This window comes from Chanos chanos, chromosome 4 (genome assembly GCF_902362185.1).
Source record: "Chanos chanos chromosome 4, fChaCha1.1, whole genome shotgun sequence".
Classification (NCBI taxonomy): Eukaryota; Metazoa; Chordata; class Actinopteri; order Gonorynchiformes; family Chanidae; genus Chanos; species Chanos chanos.
In genome coordinates this window covers 53742800-53756956 of record NC_044498.1, presented here as the reverse complement: position 1 = coordinate 53756956, position 14157 = coordinate 53742800, and the positions used below count along the sequence as shown (strand labels likewise).

Below are 14157 nucleotides of genomic sequence, written 5' to 3'. Positions count from 1 at the left end.
GCCCTAGGTTCTTTTGTCAGAAGTCCAAAAAATAAACTGTTGACTGGCTGGGTAACAGTGAGTCAGTTCGTAGTCTCAGTTGTTTATAGTTGTTTTGCATATGTAGTAGAGTTTTCTGTTCTGCTGGTTTAGATACTAAACAAAATTATTTGCCTTGAAAGTAACATTCTGCGTTAGCCCTTGCAAGTCACTCATGTACCTGATTTTCGCCTGGAGAAGAGTTAGTGTTGGTGTGCATTTTGGAGGGCAGGTTTAATTTGGTGGGAGTGACTTGTAGTGGCATGTAGCTCTTGGGTTTCATGCAGCAGATTAGCAAGCCGGCAACCCCAGTGTTGACATAACAAGCAGGCTAAATTGACCCAGATGGGCTGAGGGGATAGCCAGGTATCCTGTTACTATTTTATGCTCCTGTTCTGATCTCCACCATAGCCCCCAAGTCCTCCAGCTGCACTGTTTCCAGTCTCAGTCGTGAGGGAAAGAGGGCTTTTGGATTAGAAATGATTTGAGTTGGGGAAAAAATGGCATGAATGTTTCAGTAGGAGATGTAATCTATGACAGGCATTCATACACACCTAAATCATTCACACAAACACTCACATATATTAACACCACAGACATTCACACACACAGAGAGAGAGACACACACGCACACACACAGAGACACACACACACACAGAGACACACACACAGAGACACACACGCACGCACACACACACACACACACACACACACACACACACAGACACACACGCACACACACACAGAGGAAAATCTGGAGCCCATTAAACCCCTCGTCTGTGGGTCTTTAGTGTAAGGATTTATTTTTGCTCAAAAAGGACTTATTAAGTGCCTCTTAGCTTTGTGTGTGTGTGTGCGCGCGCGCGTGCGTGCGTGCATTTAAGCGTGCACACCTTTTTGTGACAAACCACACTGGACCCATCAATATGCTACTGTAAACCCCATGTCCCTACTGTAAACCCCATGTCCCTAATGCTCACTCTCGGCAGATGAGTCCAGTTTTTATGATGCATACCTGTAGAAACACACTTAAACATTTTCCTCATCATCGCATGCTGCTTCTGTTTACCTCATTAATGTCTTCTTCAGCCATTCAATCAGTCTTCCAATGGTTTGAATTTTTATTCTCGTTCTTGGTTAAGTGGCTCTTAAGCACACCAACAGTAGAAACAGGAATTCATTTCTTTGGTAATTCTTTACTCCTTTCAGTATAGTAACCTCTAGTTACTCAGTAGATGGACATAAACTAAGCTGCTCACTCTAAAAGTTGTCAGTTACAGTTACAGAAATTTTGTCCTATCAGGCATCAGCACAACAGTATTTGAATGTGTGGTAGCCTGACAGACATATGTCATCAATCTATAAATATCACTTTTATGCCTGATACATTAATCCTGATTTCCTTTGGATTTTCTGTAACACTGAAGTAGAAGAAATAGAAAGTATGTAGTAATATTTGTTGGCAAAATGGTAATTATTCCATTCTATTTTACAACACTCACATAAAATCAGTGATACCAACAGAAGACAGATACATCCTCGTGTCTATAAACAAAGTAAACCAGCGCTTTGTTCTTTTTGGTGTCTTTTATGTGTATGTATATACATGTGTCTGTGTGTGTGTGTGTGTGTGTGTGTGTGTGTATATATATCTGTATACAGCTCTGGAAAAAATTAAGAGACCACTGCAAAATGATCAGTTTGTCTGGTTTTACTATTTATAGGCATGTTTTTGAGTAAAATTAACATTTTTGTTTTATTCTATGAACTACTGACAACATTTCTCCCAAATTCCAAATAAAAATACTGTGATTTAGAGCATTTATTTGCAGAAAATGGACAACTGGTCAAAATAACAAAAAAAGATGCAGTGTTTTCAGACCTCGAATAATGCAAAGAAAACAAGTCCATATTCATTTTTAAACAGCACAGTACTAATGTTTTAACTTAGGAAGAGTCCAGAAATCAGTATTTGGTGGATAACCCTGATTTTTAATCACAGCTTTCATGCGTCTAGGCATGCTCTCCACCAGTCTTTCACACTGCTGTTGGGTGACTTTATGCCACTCCTGGAGCAAATGTTTAGGCAGCTCGGCTTTGTTTGATGGCTTGTGACCATCCATCTTCCTCTTGATCACATTCCAGAGGTTTTCAATGGGGTTCAGGTCTGGAGATTGGGCTGGCCGTGACAGAGTCTTGATCTGGTGGTCCTCCATCCACACCTTGATTGACCTGGCTGTGTGGCATGGAGCACTGTCCTCAGATTTGGGGAACATTATACGAGCAGAAGGAAGCAGGTTTTCTTCCAGGATAACCTTATAATTGGCTTGATTCATCTTCGCAAAGACAAATCTGCCCAATTCCAGCCTTGCAGAAGCACCCTGAGATCATCACTGATCCTCCACCAAATGTCACAGGGGGTGCAAGACACTGTGGCTTGTAGGCCTCTCTAGATCTCCGTCTAACCATGAGAGGACCAGGTGTTGGGTAGAGCTGAAAATTGGACTCATCAGAGAAGATGACCTCACTCCAGTCCTCTACAGTCCAATCCTTATGGTCTTCTGCAAACCTCAGCCTGGCTCCTCTTTGCTTCACATCAATGAAGGGCTTTTCTCCAGCTTTGCACGACCTCCGCCCCGCCCCTAGCAGCCTGTTTTGAACCGTTCTCGCCATGCACTTCACCCCTGCTGCCGTTTGCCATTCTTTTTGTAGGTCACTTGATGTCATCCAGCGGTTGTTGAGTGACATTTGAATGAGGTGGCGGTCATCCCGGTCAGTGGAGAGTTGTTTTTGCCCTCTGCCGGTCTGTAGCTTTGTTGTCCCCAGTGTCTGCTGCTTGACCTTGTTCTTATGAACCGCCGTCTTTGAAATGTTAAGGATGGAAGCAACCTTACACTCACTGTGTCTCTCTGCCAGTAAAGCCAGAATAGATCCCTTCTTTTTCTCACTCAAAACTTTTCTTTTCAACTGTTTTGGCATCACTATCTTTTTGCAGTAGGACCAGCTGGATGGCAAAAACAGTGCTGGTAGTACCTCAAAAGTAATTGCCTATAACTGTTATTTTTTTTTTAATTCCAATTACTTTTGAGGTACTACCAGCACTGTTTTTGTCATCCAGCTGGTCCTACTGCAAAAAGATAGTGATGACCACAAGAGTGGTTTTTATACTTTTCCTTGTTAAATAAGATTTGGTTCAGGTGATCACCTAATCAGTGCCTCATTCAGTAGAATCAGGTGTGCTTGTGTTGGAATTCAACAGACACTGGAAGGGAATGGCTGCCATACATGTAGAGATGCTGATTTAAGAGAAATTTAGAGTGGTCTCTTAATTTTTTCCAGAGCTGTATATATGTGTGTGTATATTTGTGTGTGTGTGTGTGTGTGTGTGTGCGTGCGTGCGTGCGTGCGTGCATGTATACATACATAAACACACACACACACACACACACACACACGTGTGTGAGGTACTACCTCACTGTGTGTGTGTGTGTGTGTGTGTATATATATATATGTATGTATATATATATATATATATATATATATATATATATGTATATATATATATATATATATATATAGCGGTCAAATCTTAACAGTAATTCTTTTTGCCTCCCTCCTCAGGCGGAGACTGCCCCAGATGGACCAGAGATGGGCTATGGCTCCTTCCACCAGCAGTACTGGCTTGATGATCGTATTGTGGCAGTGGGCGTGGTCGACATCCTGCCCACCTGCGTCTCCTCTGTGTACCTCTATTACCATCCCGACTTCGCCTCTCTCTCCCTGGGCTCTTACTCTGCACTGAGGTGTGTATGAAGATGTCCTGCTGTCTTTGTCACCTGCTTGCCAACCACCTTTGCTGTATAGTTGAGTGGTACAGTGAGAATATGATTAACTGGGTTCAGTGGTTTCACGGCTCAGTGATGTTCTGGAATGGATTTTCTTTGGTGTAGTTCTTCTCACACTTTCAATTAGCAACATATGAAAGTGTCATGTGGTTTCGATCCTGAGACGAAGTGGTCTATGGGCTGTGCAGGACATTATCCAAAGCCAGTTTGGTAAACTGATTGTAAGTGCAGTTTGGCAGCTGTATTTGGTACTGTGAACCTAGTTAATGACTGAGTGAGATTACATAGACCTTAATGTTATTGACTATATCAGAAAAAGGGTCCATAATGATTAACTACATTTTATAAAAATGCTGGCGTGCAATAAGAACAGAAATGTTGTGTCAGAAAAGCTTTTATTTAAATTTCATTTAAATTTAGAAATTGACTCAGAGGGAACAGAGGACTGTGGATGTCGGCCTTGTACTGGACCAAAGCCTTGTGCTGGGTCAAAGCCTTGTGCTGGGTCAAAGCCTTGTACTGGGTCAAAGCCTTGTGCTGGGTCAAAGCCTTGTACTGGACCAAAGCCTTGTGCTGGGTCAAAGCCTTGTGCTGGGTCAAAGCCTTGTGCTGGGTCAAAGCCTTGTGCTGGGTCAAAGGGGAGAGCGCCAGTTGACACTTCACTGCATCTGTTGAAATTTTCTACTGGTCTCTTTGTACTAATGAAAAGATGAAAGCCATCAGGGGCACAGTTTAGAAAGAAGAGAAAAGATGAGGTAGAAAGGAGACAAAAGTATAGAGGTAAGTTTTAGTGGAAAAGCATAGTTAAAAGCATCTGTTTGTCTCTGGTTTTAGCTATTTGAAATGTAGTGCACGAAGCTAGCTAACCAGCTAAGCGAGAACTACATACCAGTAGATTGTGTGTATGTGTGTGTGTGTATATATGTATATATATATATATATATATATATATATATATATATATACACACACACACACACACACACACACATATATATATATATATAGCAGTGCATAGCAGCTAAGCTACCTAGCTGTGTAGTAGCTCTGTCATATGCTGTATTATTAATGTAGATGCAGCATCAATGTTGTCACTCATCCAGTATCATTTTTGGAAAGCAGTCTAATTTGAGATACTATATCACATCTATACATTATGGGGAGCGGTGTGAATTTCATTTTGTCAATGCAAAGACTGGAGGTGGAGGAGATTCAGTCTTTGAAAATGTCTGACCTAGGCCAGAAATGCCACTGGGGAGAAAAGTGTGTGATTTTCTGTTACATCAAATATCATTTTCTGTGCTGATATTCTGAGATACCACTGGACACTTCATAAGGTCAGGAATGATTTAAAATAGTGTTCTTCTGTAGATCCAATGTATAATGTTGCTAAAATCAAGTGTTTTCAAAGATGCCATAAATGATAACATGCATGGAGCTAAAGTTGGTATAATGTTCAATTCGGTCATTTGAAACAACAGTTTGAGAAAGCTTTATTCAAAAGCATCATAGTGTAGTCAAGGCCTCAGTGGCCCATGGACCTCTCTCCCTCCTCCATACATGGAAGCCACACACCGGCACACATGCCTTTCCACACGTTGAGCTACATGGCATGACAATAACACACTGTGGGGAGAGTAGTGTTCCACCAATGATACCCACAAATACATAGCTACCTGTCAGCCAGTGTTCGCGAATGAGAATGTTCCACTCAAAGACCCAAACAGGAATAAAGCACACCCTCTGTCTTTGCAAATTACTTTGTTGTTTTTTCAAAATGTGTTTGAGAGTAAAACTGTAAGGAAAGCGTGTGTCCCCAACTGCAGGTAGATCTGCCGAGGTACTCTTAGCATTTCCTGCACAAAACTACACAATCCACCAAACTACACAATCCACCAAAACTACACAATCCACCAAAACTACACAATCCACCAAAACAACACAATCCACCAAAACTACACAATCCACCAAAACAACACAATCCACCAAAACTACACAATCCACCAAAACTACACAATCTACCAAAACTACACAATCCACCAAACTACACAATTCACCAAACTACACAATCCACCAAAACAACATGGTCCACCAAAACTACACAGTCCACCAAAACAACACAGTCCACCAAAACAACACAATCCACCAAAACTACACAATCCACCAAAACTACACAATCCACCAAAACTACACAATCCACCAAAACTACACAATCTACCAAAACTACACAATCCACCAAACTACACAATTCACCAAACTACACAATCCACCAAAACAACATGGTCCACCAAAACTACACAGTCCACCAAAACAACACAGTCCACCAAAACAACACAATCCACCAAAACTACACAATCCACCAAAACTACACAATCCACCAAAACAACACAGTCCACCAAAACAACACGGTCTACCAAAACTACACAATCCACCAAACTACACAATTCACCAAACTACACAATCCACCAAAACAACATGGTCCACCAAAACTACACAATCCACCAAAACTACACAGTCCACCAAAACAACACAGTCCACCAAACTACACAATCCACCAAAACTACACAGTCCACCAAAACTACACGGTCCACCAAAACTACACAATCCACCAAACTACACAATCCACCAAAACAACACAGTCCACCAAACTACACAACATTTTTTATATAAATTTTTGTTGGTATTGTATAGCAGCCAAGCTGTCATTGTTGAAGAAAATGATTTTGAGATTTAGAATAAATTAATTCTAATGGAGTATTACTTAGGCCTTTGTGGTCTTTGTGCTCTGATGTGGACTCCTTACTTATAATTAGTCAAAAACAAGCAAACAACAAACACTAACACTCCACCTATTCCTGTTTTGCCCATAAATTTAAAAGGAATAGTTTGTAATAAATCTGTGAATATATGGATTTAAAATGTATTTTGAATGTTGAAGAGGACTTTTGGTTGAAGGAGCAGGTTCAGTGGAGACTTCAGGATTATAAATCTTCTATAAATAGATTGTCCGTCTCTAAAACGCGTAAAACTAGGTAGGATCCTGAAAGCCGCAAACAGAACATCAAGGAAGAAGGCCGTGGTGGGGACAGAGCTGAGACCATGTGTTGAGGAGAATTTTTTTTTTTTTTTTTTTGTGGCAAGGCAGTTCTGAAAATTATAAATATACACTTACATTTTAAAGGTGGGTTGTATAAAGTTTCACAATATTCACACAGTGTTGTAGCTGTGTATCAGTACATTTAATACAGTATCAATACATATTCTATCCCCACCCCTAAACTTAAACTTATATAAATCAGACCTGTCTCCAACCTAAATGTTCTTTGTGATCATTTAGTTTTGAAATGTGAAGAATTCTGAATATGTGACTGTGCACTTTACTTTGTGTGGGGTTTTTTTGTAGTAACGTGGCAGCAGAAAATCCCAAAGGCTTCAACAAGGTGTTGATGAGCTCCCTCTTGTGGATGCACACCACACAACAAGATAAACACTGTAGGCTGTTGCAATATAGCATTTTCTACAAAACTGAAATCATAACACATTTAAAATTTGAATATATACAAATTCTTGGAAAGTGTAAAATCTGGCTGGTGTTGCTCTGTTGGACGGTCTTACGAATAAGAGAGACCCTGAAAGATCTCGGGTCCATTTACAGAAATGATCTGAACGTAGCTTACATGCACCTCTCTCCTTCATGTGTCAGTGTGTGGTATGTAGGCCATTATTTGATATTGTATGAATGCACTTGCATGTGTAAGTGTGTGTGTGTGTGTGTCTGCGTGTGTGAGAGAGTGCGTGGAGAGGAGAGTGAAAGAGAGAGAGAGTTGCTCCTGCATTAATAGAAAGGCATCTTTTATGGCACTTCAGAGAGCACAGGGAGATAATTGGCTTGTGTTGGACTGTCGGCACGCTGAAGAGGGGATAATGGGGGCCTCAAGCCGCTGCCAAAGGAATAGGTGGGGGCAGGGATGGGTGGAGGGAGGAGGAGCAGCGTTTCATTCTGTTTTTTGTGAATGGGCCCCTCACCTCTCCCAGTCCCCCTCTCATTCATGGAGAGTGAAGGCTTTGTGAAGAAGGGATGGGAACCCAGGAACCTGGCAGCAACTGACTGACCTTCCAGCACCTCACACTTTGTCACTTCTTCTCCACCCTCTCTCACTTTCTCTCTTCTCCCCTTTTCTTCCCCCTTCCTCCAATCTCCTGCATTTTCTTTACTTTCAGTCTGACCCCCTTTATTTGATTTTCCACTGCATCTATTTTATTTAGGGGTCATTTTTCTTCCTCTGAAACTTTGAGAAAAAAAACGAGTCCACTCACATAGTGGGAGTCTGAGATGGAGGTAGAACACAAAAGGAGCGAAGAAGAGAGACATAATGAGGCCTGTTTATGGAGAAGTGATGCACATGGAGCAGAGTGCAGTGGAAATAGAAGGGAAATGTGCAGAGAGAGAAAGGTGAGGAAACTGCATCCACTGACTGCCCCTGTGCTGTGTGATGATTAGAAATCTGCACTTTCAGAGCTCTCCTCTCCCAACTGAGATCTTGGCGAGCGATTGTAAAACATCATAAATAAGTGCAGAGTGCATAATCATACCCAGGGTTTAAGAAAAAAAAAACAAAAAACACCAGATGTGAGTTTCTGGACAGTAATAATTTTCTTTGAGACAAATATTCCATGACTGTTGAGTTGAATTATCTTCTTGCCATCTCTAATCATATTCTAGCCACACTGAGAATATGATATGCACTCTTTAACAAGGACTCATTTAAAACACAGAATTCATAAACATTATTTTTAATCAGCGTAACTATTACTTTCCTCTCATGTCTCAGTGACAGCTTTGTCTGGCTGGCTCATGCTATGTAACATTTGTGGAAAAAAGGACATGTCATGACTCGTCAGGCGGAACTATTGTAACACCCTCATGAGCGAACAGCCTACCTGTGCCGTTAGACCTTGACGTTTTGTCCTGAGTGCTGCAGTGTGCCTTATGCTTGATCTCTGAAGTTCTGACTTCCTCTCCTTCCTATATTCTCTCCACTGGCCACCTTCATCCATACAGTCAGAAGAAGGGAACTGCACCCACCTGTGTGCAGGCACCCTGGCACTTGGCTTTGACCCATCCAGGTGCATGACAGTTTCATAAATACATGGTCCCAGAGATCTTCCCTCAAGTGTTGGAATTTTCTCAGCTCTCACAGAATGCTGCTGGAATAACCATGCAATTATGTGACCACATAATGATGTAATATTAACCATGAAATATGTGATGTTCTAACTAAGAAAGTTTGAGAAGAAAAGGTTTGGTTTTTTTTAAGTCTGTTTTTGAATTGAGTAATACATTTAACCGGCAACAAAGATGCTTTCGTTTTGGTTGGAGTGGTTTTTGTGACATCTTTGTGCTAGTGAGATATGCTGTTCTCCGATGGACTGCAAACTTCCTCTGACTCTAGGTTAGTGCTCATTTAGCTAACCGCAGAAAAACAGTCTCAATTCCATGAAGTACTGCATAAATTTGCAGTTTTATGTGGTTGGAAGAGCTAGTTCCCCTTGCTTATGCAAAGTATCCAGATTTCTTAAGTTCTCAGAGCAAACTTTGGTGCCAGATATAACTTCAGCCACACAGGGTTACACAGCTTGGTGAGGCAATGTTCAGGGGATGTTCCTTTCATTAGATTCAGACTCAAAAACAAACAAACAAACCAAAAAAAATGGTTTGATTTAGCAAGAAAATGAACTGAAAGTTGTATGTGCTTAGTCAGGTTGAGGATCAGCGTGTCAAAGCCTTGATTCCGCTGGTCTGCCGGTGCATGCAATCAACAACGGCATCACATTTCTCACTGGTCCCATTTAATTAGCTTTGTGCCTCTGTTGTTTGAGTAAAAGTTCTGGGGCTACCAATCTGTGGGTCTGTTTATCTAAACTGTGTCACTACCATAAAAACTGCTGTTGCTTACTCTGACCATGGCACCACCTCAGCACAGCTGTCAGTTTGGTCCTGCTTGTCAGTGGGTATTGTTGAAAGCCACGTAACATCAAGTTTATCTCAACTTATCACCGAAAAATTAACAGTGACATGTCAGATTTCTATATTTGTATTGTACATCGTTAAATATGTTTAAGGGTAGTGTGGTTAAGGTCAGTTATTCATCGTTGTTAAGTAAAAATCCATTTTAATTGTGGAGTGCACTAGGGGTTTGTAAGCGAACTGATAATGGAAATGTCCAAATTATTATTATTATTTATTTTTTTATTATTTATGTATTTATTTTCAGTTTTGTTTACTTCAGTGTTTAAGCATAGAAGTACAGATGGGGGTTCAGTGGGATGAAGAACTGGGATGACTGGGGGAAAAAAAAATGATTCTACCCTTCTTTTCTTTCTTTAGGGAGATTGCTTTCACAAGACAGTTGCAAAAACAGTCACCCAAGCTCTCCTTCTACTACCTGGGCTTCTATATCCATTCCTGTCCTAAGATGCGTTACAAGGTAAACCTGCTCTTTATCAACACGTCATAGTCTACGTGCTCTACACATTCACTATCACACATGGCCCTCTGTCATGGTCCTGTGGTCAGATCCACACATGGCTTCTTTCACTTAAATCCCTTGACTTGAGCTGCATATGGTAACACCTGTATGTATACACACCCTGACCTGCTGCATATGGTAACACCCGTATGTATACACACCCTGACCTGCTGCATATGGTAACACCTGTATGTATACACACCCTGACCTGCTGCATATGGTTAAACCCGTATGTATACACACCCTGGCCTGCTGCATATGGTTAAAACCGTATGTATACACACCCTGGCCTGCTGCATATGGTAACACCTGTATGTATCCACACCCTGACCTGCTGCATATGGTGACACCTGTATGTATACACACCCTGACCTGCTGCATATGGTAACACCCATATGTATACACACCCTGACCTGCTGCATATGGTAACACCTGTATGTATACACACCCTGACCTGCTGCATATGGTAACACCCGTATGTATACACACCCTGGCCTGCTGCATATGGTAACACCTGTATGTATACACACCCTGACCTGTTGCATATGGTAACACCTGTATGTATACACACCCTGACCTGCTGCATATGGTTAAACCCGTATGTATACACACCCTGACCTGCTGCATATGGTAACACCTGTATATATACACACCCTGACCTGTTGCATATGGTAACACCCGTATGTATACACACCCTGACCTGCTGCATATGGTAACACCCGTATGTATACACACCCTGACCTGCTGCATATGGTTAAACCCGTATGTATACACACCCTGACTTGCTGCATATGGTAACACCCGTATGTATACACACCCTGACCTGTTGCATATGGTTAAACCCGTATGTATACACACCCTGACCTGCTGCATATGGTTAAACCCGTATGTATACACACCCTGACTTGCTGCATATGGTAACACCCGTATGTATACACACCCTGACTTGCTGCATATGGTAACACCCGTATGTATACACACCCTGACCTGCTGCATATGGTAACACCCGTATGTATACACACCCTGACCTGTTGCATATGGTTAAACCCGTATGTATACGCACCCTGACCTGCTGCATATGGTAACACCTGTATATATACACACCCTGACCTGTTGCATATGGTTAAACCCGTATGTATACACACCCTGACCTGCTGCATATGGTTAAACCCGTATGTATACACACCCTGACCTGCTGCATATGGTAACACCCGTATGTATACACACCCTGACTTGCTGCATATGGTTACACCCGTATGTATACACACCCTGACCTGCTGCATATGGTAACACCTGTATGTATACACACCCTGACCTGCTGCATATGGTTAAACCCGTATGTATACACACCCTGACCTGTTGCATAAGGTTAAACCCGTATGTATACACACCCTGACTTGCTGCATATGGTTACACCCGTATGTATACACACCCTGACCTGCTGCATATGGTAACACCCGTATGTATACACACCCTGACCTGCTTCATATGGTTAAACCCGTATGTATACACACCCTGACCTGCTGCATATGGTAACACCTGTATGTATACACACCCTGACCTGCTGCATATGGTTAAACCCGTATGTATACACACCCTGACCTGTTGCATAAGGTTAAACCCGTATGTATACACACCCTGACTTGCTGCATATGGTTACACCCGTATGTATACACACCCTGACTTGCTGCATATGGTAACACCCGTATGTATACGCACCCTGACCTGCTGCATATGGTAACACCTGTATATATACACACCCTGACCTGTTGCATATGGTTACACCCGTATGTATACACACCCTGACCTGCTGCATATGGTAACACCTGTATGTATACACACCCTGACCTGTTGCATATGGTTAAACCCGTATGTATACGCACCCTGACCTGCTGCATATGGTAACACCTGTATATATACACACCCTGACCTGCTGCATATGGTTAAACCCGTATGTATACACACCCTGACCTGTTGCATAAGGTTAAACCCGTATGTATACACACCCTGACTTGCTGCATATGGTTACACCCGTATGTATACACACCCTGACTTGCTGCATATGGTAACACCCGTATGTATACGCACCCTGACCTGCTGCATATGGTAACACCTGTATATATACACACCCTGACCTGTTGCATATGGTTAAACCCGTATGTATACACACCCTGACCTGCTGCATATGGTTAAACCCGTATGTATACACACCCTGACCTGCTGCATATGGTAACACCCGTATGTATACACACCCTGACTTGCTGCATATGGTTACACCCGTATGTATACACACCCTGACCTGCTGCATATGGTAACACCTGTATGTATACACACCCTGACCTGCTGCATATGGTTAAACCCGTATGTATACACACCCTGACCTGTTGCATAAGGTTAAACCCGTATGTATACACACCCTGACTTGCTGCATATGGTTACACCCGTATGTATACACACCCTGACCTGCTGCATATGGTAACACCTGTATGTATACACACCCTGACCTGCTTCATATGGTTAAACCCGTATGTATACACACCCTGACCTGTTGCATATGGTTAAACCCGTATGTATACACACCCTGACCTGCTGCATATGGTAACACCTGTATGTATACACACCCTGACCTGCTGCATATGGTAACACCTGTATATATACACACCCTGACCTGCTGCATATGGTTAAACCCGTATGTATACACACCCTGACCTGCTGCATATGGTAACACCCGTATGTATACACACCCTGACTTGCTGCATATGGTTACACCCGTATGTATACACACCCTGACCTGCTGCATATGGTAACACCTGTATGTATACACACCCTGACCTGCTGCATATGGTTACACCTGTATATATACACACCCTGACCTGCTGCATATGGTTAAACCCGTATGTATACACACCCTGACCTGCTGCATATGGTAACACCCGTATGTATACACACCCTGACTTGCTGCATATGGTAACACCTGTATGTATACACACCCTGACCTGCTGCATATGGTAACACCTGTATGTATACACACCCTGACCTGCTTCATATGGTTAAACCCGTATGTATACACACCCTGACCTGTTGCATATGGTTAAACCCGTATGTATACACACCCTGACCTGCTGCATATGGTAACACCTGTATGTATACACACCCTGACCTGCTGCATATGGTTAAACCCGTATGTATACACACCCTGACCTGCTGCATATGGTAACACCCGTATGTATACACACCCTGACTTGCTGCATATGGTAACACCCGTATGTATACACACCCTGACCTGCTGCATATGGTAACACCCGTATGTATACACACCCTGACCTGCTGCATATGGTAACACCTGTATGTATACACACCCTGACCTGCTGCATATGGTAACACCTGTATGTATACACACCCTGACCTGCTTCATATGGTTAAACCCGTATGTATACACACCCTGACCTGCTGCATATGGTTAAACTCGTATGTATACACACCCTGACCTGCTGCATATGGTTACACCCGTATGTATACACACCCTGACCTGTCTTTGACAGATATGCTCTATGATAAAGTCCTGGTGCACAATGCAAAAGGAAAATTCCCTCAGGAGATGAACTTCTGATTGTACATGTACGATATATGTACAATAGTAATAATTCATTAATTATGTGGTTGATTGGCACAGTGTCTGGATTTCCGTTGAAAGAAGGCAAAAGATAAAGGAATCAGTTATGAAGAAGACTGCATAATGGCATTAAGTGTCTCCACTGGTCACC

The 14157-nt window shown here is 42.2% G+C and overlaps 1 protein-coding gene across 2 annotated transcripts in view; it reads left to right on the top strand.

Annotated features, from left to right (window-relative positions):
• The window catches only part of ate1 (arginyltransferase 1), a 65903-nt gene that overhangs the window by 29944 nt on the left and 21802 nt on the right, over positions 1–14157 (top strand). For both annotated transcript variants that reach the window (XM_030771490.1, XM_030771491.1), the window contains exons 9-10: positions 3640–3821; positions 10252–10351. In XM_030771490.1, the coding sequence (XP_030627350.1) occupies positions 3640–3821; positions 10252–10351 (282 nt within the window). The remainder of the gene's footprint in view (positions 1–3639; positions 3822–10251; positions 10352–14157) is intronic.